The following is a 12,692-nucleotide window of genomic DNA, read 5'->3' as shown; positions in this document are numbered from 1 at the left end:
CTTTACTTTATAGATTCAAATATTATTCAGGAATTTTATTGCAATTTTTTTAAAGTTATTTGGTCTAAGGAAAACTGTTTTATATGCCTTCAAGAATGTGTATTTATCGTTTTCTTTTTGTTTACTACGAAGTATGATTACTTTTTTGGTTATTTTGACTTACTTTTTTTGTTATTCTTTTAATGACAGACTTCGGAAAAATCAACTGGACATAGAAAAGTTACAACGAATTTTTTTTTGCTTGAGATAACAAATTATTTTCTTATTTTGATTCTAGCGAAAATCCACACAATACCTAGACGTTTTTCTAGACATTTGACATTTACTAGGTAATGTAGAATAATCGACAAAATTGGACATTGTCCAAATATCATGTCCTACCCTATAATGGTTTGTAACAAATGCGATATATTTACACTCAAATTATTGGTTGTGTAAGATAAGATGATAATGTATATATGTTAGCTGCAATAATATAGGAAATTATTGCTTCTATCTGAAGGTCTCTAATGACTGTCAGAAAATTTTAATATTTTACATATTCAAATCCAAAAAAATGTTAAAATGTAACTACAGGTAGAAAGGTACGTTTCAAGGCAATTCCTTGATTTCATTTTCATTTGATTTATAATTTAAATGTAGATGTTTTTTCTCGTTTAGTTAGAATACCTCATTTCGATTTTGAAAGAACCTTTTTACCGCAATGTGTGCCAGAGGTGAAAATTTTACCAAATTAAAATACACGCCATAGTTGGAGTGACACCACATGCTAAGCCTAGTATAGAACCTAATAAACCATACTTTGACAAATTCTTGTTACAACTCAAATAGCAAGACATTGTCTGGCAATAATCCTTGCAATTAGTACCGATAGCCGCCGGAAGGGTAGTTAGAAAGTGGCCTAAATCAACTGATTTGTTGACGGTACGTGATTGGGTGAATACGGGACGTTTTGTAGTATTATTAATATATTGGGTTTGTTTTATTATGATGGATCTTGTTCATACTACTAACTACTAATAAGTAACTGTTTAACCTTTTTATCTTTGCCAATCAGTCTTAATGACCCAGCAAATGCATTTTTGTACGAAAAGCTTTTCGTGTGTCTATAGGTAATTATTTATAATTATGTAAATATGACACGATTAATACTGTCACAAGATAAAAAAATATGTATATAAAAATATTTGCTCCATATAAAGAATAGAATGATTGCCTCTTTTTAAAATGTAGGAAACTAACTAACTTTTAGATTATTAATTAATTAATTCATGCATAATATGTTAATCTCTCAAAATAGACTGATGAGTTCATAGACCTCGTACGAGGTCTTGCTATGCAATTTATGGACGCTTTTTTGTACAAATATGCAAAAACGGTAAGTTGACGTTAATTCTAAAGCTGCTACATAAAAACTAGAAATCACTTACTTAATTATTTCAAATTAATATATAATAAGAGTAATTACGAAATTAACAGAGAACTGTGGTAATTAAACAGAAGAAAATGCAAAATAATAATATTTTTTACATTTCAGCCAGGATTTTCAATTTTTTCAAGATTTTATCTGGATGTCTTTATTGATGAAGTGTCTAAAATAGGAGTTAAGAATATTATCCAACTACCAATTTATCAGAAAAAAATACAACTAATTTAAATCAATGTCATATACTTGTTGTATTTAAATCCCTTTACATGTTGGCACATAGGAACAAAACCAAATACTTATGTCTTTCACAAAACAATGTTTTAGTACAGGTGAACAAAACATATAAGGGTACATACATACGTTTATATAACAAATAAACGGAATAAGAATACTGTAGTTTGTTTACAAATACGTCGTGTTTGAAGTAAACAAAACTTTTCCTATATTGTTATAATATGCGATTGAATCTCTTATTTAATATAAGGTCATATAAAGCACGATATTTCTCTATTCACAGAATAATAGTATTGTATCCTTTTCATTGTAGTGATAGTGTTCTGCATATTATTATTATTTACTACAAAGGAATAGTTATTTCTAGTGTCTTTCGTTGCATACTAAAAATGATGCGTCATGGAATTTCAGACTCAAACTCAAAAACTTTTATTCAAATTAGGTTCATAAATCAGCACTAGAAATACAGTCCCTAAAATGGCCATCCTTCATCACTTCCTATGTGTCACAATTTGAAATATTGCATATTCTTTTGTACCTATTTTATAGGGTTCATTATCTATTTTCAGCCAAGTAAGTAAGAAGGATAATTTTCCTCTCATAATCACCTTTTTTCAGAGCATAAGTAAATAATAAAAATAAAAATGTACAGACAAATTAATAATGCCAGTAGATGTATTTTAAATCGAAATAAGTATATCCATACTTTCGTTAAACTTTCCAAATCTGACGCACTCAGACTTTGATTATATTTTTAATTAAATTATTATTTTTTAAACAGCGTCATTGATGCATATTAACATGTAACGTCTGATTCACAAACCTTTTACCTAAGATTTAAAAAATGAGATATTTTTTAGGGTTCCGTAGCTGAACTGTCCGTCCGTAGAGGCTGTATCTCATGAACCGTACTCAATTTTGTTACCACAATAACAAGAAATACCTTTTTAACAATATAATATAAAGGAAAGGGGAATAGCTACTATTTTCTCAAAATGTATATGTTCGCGACAGACGCATCCGTGCGCCGCGAGTGCAAAATCATAATGCCTGAGTGTTCGTGTATGCGCGTAACTATTTATACTCTAACAATTTTGTGATGAGGGTAATGAGCAAAAAGTGCCGTGAGCCGCGCCAAGGTATGTTTTTCACGTGCACCCTCCTTCTAAATTGTTATAGAATTCTGTTCAGATTTTGATAGTGCTTTAATTTGTAAATTATAGTGTTTTTTGATGCCAAATTGTAATAGTTTTGTAGCGGTAACCTTAACCTACCTAATTATGTATAATTAACCTAATAGTTCTGCCGTTTAAGGCCTGATTTACCCATGTAAACATTTCTTGATAGCAAAAATCCTAGACTTTCATTAGTGAAATAGTGTTTAACTGAAAGCCTAGGTCCCATTGTATAGAAAATAACTTAATTTATAGAAATATTGTTAATAGTTTAAGTTATAGAACAATAAATAATGTTTGTGTTTTGACTTTCATTTCACATGCAAATAAACAATACTAGGGCTTAGGTCACATTGTTAGGATTACTATCGCCAGATAGCCCATGAAATGCCCTAACACACACTACCTTTCGTATTGAGATAACCCCCATAGTTTGTTTTTTATCTCAAGATAGTCTCCACCTAAGGGCCGATTTCACATAGTTTTTATAGTTTTCGGTTATAGTATTTCAGCCCTTAAGGTATGCAGGGTGTGTGTGGTATAGTTCAGTAGCGCACGTCATGGGGCGTCTGACGCTATGTGTCCTGTAATGATATCATGTACCAATTGTTTGTAATACGGCTGTTAAATTGAAAGGTCAATAAAACTGAGTTGGTCGGAGGGACGAGAAATCGAGGTGCTCGTCACGGTAAAGTTTCGAGCTCATTCGGTGCGCAAGCGCCGCCGTACAAATCGTAGTCATCGGTATAGATTTTTGATAGTATAACAAGTAAATAGTGAAAAGTAAATAGTGTAATTATAGTATGGTAAGTACGTCGAAGCTCGTCCCTTCAAGACTCCTGAAAAATATATGAAGACTTATTATTTCACCGGCATCCCTGAACCTATAGTAGCAGAAAGTCTAAAACCCGTCTAAACGTATTCTTGTTTCTGAAGTTCCTGTTTCTCGCCACATCGTAAATACAGTCCACTCGCCCAGACGTCCAAGAACCAGCGACCGACGGGGCGTCAACGTCTCGAAGCCACCCCATAGTACCTGCTTCTGAGCTACGTCCGTCCCGCACATCCGTTTGGTCCTTGCGACCCGGATCGCCTGGGAAGCGAGCCAGGAACTTCAGCTGAAGATACTGAAGAGTTGTAAACAGCAAGTATGCCTGTGACAAGATCGCAAGGAAGAGCCGCTCAAGCCTGGATCATCGACGCCAGACCGGGCCGCCGCACACCCCCCATCGTGCACGACCAGCCGCCGTTCTCTCCAACCACCACCGAGGGAGTGAGCAGCCCCTCCCCGAGGGGAAGACCTACCCTGCCCCGCAGCTGAGAGGGGAAGTGAGGCGCCGCCCTGCCCCCCTGCCCCGCAAGGGGGTGAAGACCGACCGCGCCCCCCTACCCCGCGAGGGGGTGAAGAGCGACCAGCGCCGTCGTCGTTGATGCAGACTGAAGCGTCGTCATCACTGAGGCCGCCTGGAACCAGTGCTGAAGAATATAGTTCAGAAGGAACACTGAAGGCTTGCGACAAGACATACAACCGAGCTGTACCGTTGACTACCCGGGTTGACGCCCGTACCGAACTTAAGGCACCGTCGCACAGATCGACGGCATCAAATAGAAAAATTAGAAATGCGCGTGAAGACTTATTGAAGATTAAGTTGGAGCTAGCGCAAATAGCACTTCAGAGGGCCGAGGAAGAATCGGACGACGATTATATGGATGATAGAAATTCCAATGAAGAGTACATTCGTTCCTGGTTGGAGGAAGCTCCGGAACCAGACCCGCAGGACGCCGCCGCTGAGGGAGGACATAGACCACCAGATACCCTGGACCTGCCAGAGCCCCCCCCCTCCGCGGTTATAGTGAATCCGGTCCTGCGTGGAATAAGTACTGCTCCTGGAAGAGACGCCGCCGCCGAGGGAGGACATAGACTGCGGGGTACCCTGGACAAACCAGAACCCCCCCCCTCGAAGACCATCGATACTGAAGCCCTTCCATTAATGAAGAAACCAGTTGAAGATACTGCAGGGGGTGAAGGGCTCCGTCCGTTTATCACGGAACTCACCTCCGCCATCGCATCGCTAGCCGGGAATAGAAGCGAAGAGAAACCGGTGTACCACAACCCTGCTGCATCGAAAGTCATCATGACGCTGCCGAACTTTAGTGGATTGCATACAGAATGGCTATCGTTCCGCGCCATCTATGAGACAACGCGACCATATTTCAACGATGTGGAGAATACGGCGAGGCTGAGAAGAAGCCTGCGAGGAAGAGCGCTTGACACAGTTAGTTCCGAGCTCATCGGCAACGCCAGGCCAGATGACATCATGAAGGAGTTGGAGCTTCAGTTTGGCCGCCCCGACTCAATAGCGCAAGCGGAGACAGACAGACTGCGCGGGCTGCCACGCTGCGGAGAAGCACCGAAGGACATCTGCACTTTCGCCAGCCGTGTACGAAGTGGCATCGTTACACTGCGAGCGCTGAAAAAGGAACACTACCTCATGAACGCCGAGCTTATGCGCATCCTCACAGAGAAGCTGCCGAACTCGCTACGTGTACAGTGGTACAAGACATATACTGAGAAGTACCAGTCGACGCCGGACTTGGGTCTCTTCAGCGACTTCATCACCGAACAAGCTCGCTACTGCAGCGCGTTTGCACCGCCTGAAAACATCAGTGAAGCTACTGGACTTAGACGTGTGACGCAGAGAACACACACCACTATAGACAAGAAGCCCGCATCGAAGTGCCGCATCTGCGAGATGGATGGACACCGATCGCTAGACTGCCACAAGTTCGTGAAGGCTTCTGCGGACAAGAAGTGGGAACTAGCCAAGCAGCACAACATGTGCTTCCGCTGCCTCCGCCATCGTCAGCACGGACACAGATGCCAGAAGAAGAGATGTGGAATCGAGGGCTGCACTGCATCACACCATCATCTGCTTCACTACAAGAAGAAGGCGAGCACTACTGAAGTCGCACAAGAAGCGCAAGAAATAGTCGCAAGTTCACGCAACCACACAAATCAAGCGTTCCTGAAAATCGTTCCGGTGCAACTGTCCGGACCGGCGGGAGAAGTGCGCACCTACGCACTGCTGGATGACGGCTCAACCGTGTCACTGATTGACGAAGAGCTGGCAGACATGATCGGTGCAGAGGGACCAGTCGAGCCGATGAAAATAGGCGCCATCAGCGACGTGACTATCGACACGCCCACGTCGAAGAGAGTTGACCTCACGCTATCGACCTGCCATAGGAAGAAGATACCCTTCAGGGCGCGCACCATACCACGCCTGCACCTGTCGCCGCAGTCAATCAGCAAGGATGACATCGCTGACTGCAAGCACCTGTTCGACCTGGCAGATCAGCTGACGTATAACGCAGGGACGCCGAAGATTATCATCGGGCAAGACAACTGGCATCTGCTCCTAGCAACAGACATCAGAAGAGGGCCCCAGCATCAGCCGATAGCATCGTTAACTCCCTTGGGCTGGGTGCTGCACGGAGCCCGCACTAGGATTCTGGGACAGCAGGTGCACTACGTCAATCAGCTGAACGGCGCCGAGGAAAGCATAGACAAGCAGCTTCGTGAATACTTCGCACTCGAGTCACTCATCATCAACCCGTGTCGACCAGCTTCTGACCCGGAGAAGAGAGCGGAAGATATATTACAACGCAGTATAGTACAGTTGGAAGATGGACGTCTTCAGACTGCGTTGCTATGGAGGAGTGACGAGATACAGATGCCGGACAGCTACGCGACTGCGATGAATAGACTCGTATCAATAGAGAAAAAACTCGATAAGAATCCTGCTCTGAAGACTAGATATATGGCGCAGATGGATTCACTAATAGAAAAGGGTTACGCAGAGAAAGCGCCCCTTGAACGTACACCGGGAAGAACGTGGTACCTGCCGCACTTCGACGTCTTCAACCCTATGAAACCGGAGAAGCTTCGTATAGTTCACGACGCAGCAGCGAAGACAAGAGGGATGTCACTGAACGACTACCTGCTCACGGGTCCGGACTTGCTGCAGTCGCTGCCCGGCGTGATGATGCGATTCCGACGTCACCGCGTCGCCGTCTCCGGAGATATTACTGAAATGTTTATGCAGGTGAAAGTAAAGCCAGAAGACAGAGACGCTCTCCGATATCTGTGGCGAGGAGAGCGGCGAGAGGGGGCGCCGGAAGAGTACCGAATGACATCAATAATATTCGGCGCAGCAAGTTCACCGTGTACAGCAATATTCGCTAAGAACTGGAACGCTAAACGCCATGCGAACGAACACCCAGAAGCAGTAGAAGCAATAGTCAAGAATCATTACATGGACGATTACCTGGATAGCTTCAGAAGTACAGAAGAAGCGACGCGCACAATCAAGATAGTACAAGAAATACATAGTAAAGCGCGCTTCGACCTAACGAAATGGGTATCCAACAGCGAAGAAGTGCTGCGTGAATTGGTACCGGGCCAAGAAACAACACAGATTGTTAATCTTGGAAATATAGAAAACACAGAGAAAGTACTCGGCGTGATATGGAAGCCACACACGGACGAGCTGAGCTTCAACTTAAAACTCGCGCGCCTACCTACTGGCCTGCTCGACAAGGAAACGCCCACCAAGAGAGAGGCGCTCAAGATAGTTATGTCGCTATACGACCCGCTGGGCCTCGCCTCGCCTATAACAATCAGAGCGAAACAAATACTGCAAGATGCCTGGAGGCGGGGAGTCGACTGGGATCAACCTCTCGATGAAGAACTGTCAAGCCAGTGGAGGGCGTGGATAAGTCATCTCGAACAGCTGAAGAACGTAAACATACCGCGCTGTTATCCTGGGTACAGCGAGGCTACAGAAATACAAGTACACGTGTTCACCGACGCCAGTGAGAAGGCCTACGCTACAGCGGTGTACTGGAGGTCAACGACCCGTGACAACAACGTACACGTCAGCCTCGTCATGGCGAAGGCGAAGGTGGCGCCGCTGAAGCTGCTGTCAATACCGCGCCTCGAGCTACAAGCCGCGGTAATGGGTACGCGCGTCGCAGCCGCAGTGATATACGAACACAACGTCAAACCCGCCTCCGTGACCTACTGGAGTGACAGCAGAACCGTTCTGACATGGATAAGGAAAGGAGCCAGATCGTACAAGCCGTTCGTCGCACATCGCTTGGCCGCCATAGAGGAAAATAGCAGAGTCGAAGAGTGGCGCTGGGTGCCTACAAAAAGCAACATAGCCGACGCCGCCACCCGCGACGTCCCGACGCACTTTCATACCGACCACGAGTGGTACCGCGGCCCTAAGTTCCTCTACGACGACCCATCGACATGGCCGACCGAGTCACCAGCTGACAGTCAACCGACAGGCGAGGAAAAAACAGTCACGCTCATACAAGCGGGCGCAGCAAACCTCATAGACGTCGTTCCCGACCCCGCTCGATTTTCAAGATGGGAGCGATTGCTGCGCGCCACAGCCAGAGTACTACAGTTTATAGCGTTGTGTAAAAAACAACATACAGAAAAAACGTTCTACAAGCGAACAAAGAAAAACAAAGAAAACGATCCTGATTGGTCGAGAGCGGCGCGAGCGCCCCGCGCGCCCGCCGAAGCTGCGCGCGCCCAAATATACACACGCAAGTTTATTATATTGGACGCGACATATATTCAAAGAGCAGAGAAGCTGTTAGTTCGTGTGGTGCAACAAGAGGCCTTTAAACAAGAAATAGCCAGTCTCGAGAGTAACAAAACAGTCGCAAGTAGTAGCCGGCTGTACCCGCTGCGCATAGAACTAAACGACGGAGTTATAGTACTGCGAAGCCGCATAGCTGCTGTAGACAAAGTCGCTAAAAGCGTGAAGAGTCCGCCTGTGTTAGACGGCGATCACCGTATTACACAGCTATATATAGATTGGACACACCGTAGCCTACAACACAGCGGCACCGAGCTCGTCGTGAATGAGGTCAGACAGCACTACTGGATTGTGCGCCTGCGCCCGACAGTCAAGCAAGTCATCGCGCGCTGCCTGCACTGCCGCATACGTCGCGCGCGCGCGCCGACGCCGGTGTTAGATTTTGATACATAATAGAGCAATTTAATGTATTATTTAATTATTGAAATCCCAAGAATAAGTGTAGAAAGCAAGGAATAAAACATAAAGGTATAAAAAATAAATAAAACATTTTCTATGATCAAAATCAAATCGAAATGAAAGATCATTTATTCAAACTCGGCTGCAAAACAGCACTTTTAGAACGTCAGGATTTTACAATAGACAGCCCCCAAAACGCCCACCCTTCACCACTTCCTATGTGTTTTTGCTGGGAAGAAGAAGTGGTGGAACAAACTCCCCAGCAACACAATTCTGTCTGTATGGTTATAAACTATTGGAACATAAATCATATAAATCATAAAGAAATAATTCCATACGGTACCCAAGGTAAGTACACAAGTACAGCATAAATATATCTTATAGACATGTATAAAGCGATAGATTACTATACATTTTAAACATCAGCACAATAATACATAAAACAACAATTACAATAAAAATCACAATAATCACATCATAGTAAGAAAGTATAAATCAGGAAGAATACTTAACTTTCGTGTGTTGTCTACACCTCAACGTCCACCAGAAAAGTGCCATGACTATTTTAAAACATTATTTCGAACAGTCATACTAACCCGCCAAAATTGACCAATCACAGACAAGTAAGCTTTATACACAAATAACTAAATTCACAATTGAAATAAATTAATTTAAACACACCAAATCTTATTTAAAACTTATAACGATAATTTTAATATTTATTTTATCATTAAACATGTAAGATTTTAGATATAAAATTTAATGAACATAAAACAATTACATAAAGGTACCCTCGTTTTCATGTGCGTTTACAGAGACAGTAAAAATATTCAATATTTGACATTTAAAGTTCGTTTACAAAGATAGTTAAAATCAAGAAATATACAATAATCTAACACGGCCATACTGACCTGTACTTCGCTCTCGAAGTACCTCTTTACGAAACAAATTATTATTCCTTTACAAAACAAATTATTATTTCTTTACAAAACAAATTATTATTTCTTTACAAAACAAATTATTATTTCTTTACAAAACAAATTATTATTTCTTTACAAAACAAATTATTATTTCTTTACAAAACAAATTATTATTTCTTTACAAAACAAATTATTATTTCTTTACAAAACAAATTATTATTTCTTTACAAAACAAATTATTATTTCTTTACAAAACAAATTATTATTGGCACAGCCACACGTAATCTAACACGGCCATACTGACCTGTACTTCGCTCTCGAAGTACCTCTTTACAAAACAAATTATTATTGGCACAGCCACAGGCACAGCCACAGGCACAGCCACAGGCACAGCCACAGGCACAGCCACAGGCACAGCCACAGGCACAGCCACAGGCACAGCCACAGGCACAGCCACAGGCACAGCCACAGGCACAGCCACAGGCACAGCCACAGGCACAGCCACAGGCACAGCCACAGCCACACATTAGTCGTTAATACAATGATTTTATATATAATCGATTTATTTTTAAGCAACTATCAAAATAAACAACAATCATTACAAAAATATATAAATGTATATCATTCAGACTCATTATCATCAACGTCTATAATCTTAATTTATTCTTAGCACTAATAATATTTCGTGAATTACCTAGACCCCTCAAAGTATTACCTGTCATTAGGAAGAATACAAATTATAGTATATGGACTCCTTAATCTAGGACCGAGTTTGTCATGACGCCTATGATTTTGATTGATATACACAGTACATTTTTATTTAGGTTATTTTAGCTAAATATATACAAACTTAAACTACTTATCTTTACAACATACAAAAACTAAAAATAAAATACTATATACAAAATATATATAAACATAAAACACATTGACATATACCTTATTTCCAATCTCAAAATTTGTAGTATTTCGCCTACAAGCATCAAAACGATTTTGAAATTTAATGGCCTTCGATTGCAATTGTAACCGATGTCGTGCTAATTCTCGATCTACCCTGACATCAATACTAGGTTCAGAAACATTAACATCATTAAGGCGAGAGTGAATTGATGGAATTTTGGCATTACAGCTAATAAGTAATCGAATTGGAGTAAAACCTATTGATTTTTTAACAGTAAAGTCTGAACCTCCTACAAACCGCTTGGCCAGTCTGACAAACGATTACAAGCCGTATTCAACATAAACCACTGTAAACACAACGTTCGATCCAACCAAATCAAAGCAGACCCTTTAAGGGCCTTACCTGCCTTAGCCACTGTTTTTATGCTACTACAGGTGAGATCCTTGGCGAGCGTTGTTGCACCACCTGGTAGCACCGTTGTCGCTTTTTCAGATCAAAGACTGGAAGCGCCACATCTTTATTTTGATTTACCGATTGTCTCAGTATCCATCCTGAAACAAGGCCATATGTTAAAAAAATATATAATTGGAAGCAGGGCATCCCACTTCTGATGTTAGATTTTGATACATAATAGAGCAATTTAATGTATTATTTAATTATTGAAATCCCAAGAATAAGTGTAGAAAGCAAGGAATAAAACATAAAGGTATAAAAAATAAATAAAACATTTTCTATGATCAAAATCAAATCGAAATGAAAGATCATTTATTCAAACTCGGCTGCAAAACAGCACTTTTAGAACGTCAGGATTTTACAATAGACAGCCCCCAAAACGCCCACCCTTCACCACTTCCTATGTGTTTTTGCTGGGAAGAAGAAGTGGTGGAACAAACTCCCCAGCAACACAATTCTGTCTGTATGGTTATAAACTATTGGAACATAAATCATATAAATCATAAAGAAATAATTCCATACGGTACCCAAGGTAAGTACACAAGTACAGCATAAATATATCTTATAGACATGTATAAAGCGATAGATTACTATACATTTTAAACATCAGCACAATAATACATAAAACAACAATTACAATAAAAATCACAATAATCACATCATAGTAAGAAAGTATAAATCAGGAAGAATACTTAACTTTCGTGTGTTGTCTACACCTCAACGTCCACCAGAAAAGTGCCATGACTATTTTAAAACATTATTTCGAACAGTCATACTAACCCGCCAAAATTGACCAATCACAGACAAGTAAGCTTTATACACAAATAACTAAATTCACAATTGAAATAAATTAATTTAAACACACCAAATCTTATTTAAAACTTATAACGATAATTTTAATATTTATTTTATCATTAAACATGTAAGATTTTAGATATAAAATTTAATGAACATAAAACAATTACATAAAGGTACCCTCGTTTTCATGTGCGTTTACAGAGACAGTAAAAATATTCAATATTTGACATTTAAAGTTCGTTTACAAAGATAGTTAAAATCAAGAAATATACAATAATCTAACACGGCCATACTGACCTGTACTTCGCTCTCGAAGTACCTCTTTACGAAACAAATTATTATTCCTTTACAAAACAAATTATTATTTCTTTACAAAACAAATTATTATTTCTTTACAAAACAAATTATTATTTCTTTACAAAACAAATTATTATTTCTTTACAAAACAAATTATTATTTCTTTACAAAACAAATTATTATTTCTTTACAAAACAAATTATTATTTCTTTACAAAACAAATTATTATTTCTTTACAAAACAAATTATTATTTCTTTACAAAACAAATTATTATTGGCACAGCCACACGTAATCTACCGGCGACCACCCGAAGACACGCCTAGCTCATCACCGCAGGCCGTTCACATACACCGGGCTTGATTATTTCGGCCCGCTGTCAGTCACCGTCGGTCGTCAGCATCACAAGC

General features: G+C 40.6%; 1 protein-coding gene and 1 long non-coding RNA gene across 2 annotated transcripts; both read left to right on the top strand.

Moving 5' to 3' along the window:
* The first annotated feature begins 4,268 nt into the window (after positions 1-4,268).
* On the top strand, positions 4,269-8,909 carry LOC135117975 (uncharacterized). Its single transcript, XM_064038665.1, has one exon. It carries the CDS (start codon positions 4,269-4,271, stop codon positions 8,907-8,909), a length of 4,641 nt encoding a protein of 1,546 aa, XP_063894735.1.
* A 1,065-nt stretch (positions 8,910-9,974) lies between these two features.
* Positions 9,975-10,351, top strand: LOC135117933 (uncharacterized). The gene is made up of 2 exons (XR_010277258.1): positions 9,975-10,115; positions 10,199-10,351. It is a non-coding gene; the product is annotated as an uncharacterized LOC135117933 (long non-coding RNA).
* Positions 10,352-12,692: the final 2,341 nt, after the last annotated feature.

The sequence above is a fragment of the Helicoverpa armigera genome, chromosome 16 (assembly GCF_030705265.1).
Source record: "Helicoverpa armigera isolate CAAS_96S chromosome 16, ASM3070526v1, whole genome shotgun sequence".
Lineage (NCBI taxonomy): Eukaryota > Metazoa > Arthropoda > Insecta > Lepidoptera > Noctuidae > Helicoverpa > Helicoverpa armigera.
This window is presented reverse-complemented; position numbering and strand designations above follow the sequence as displayed.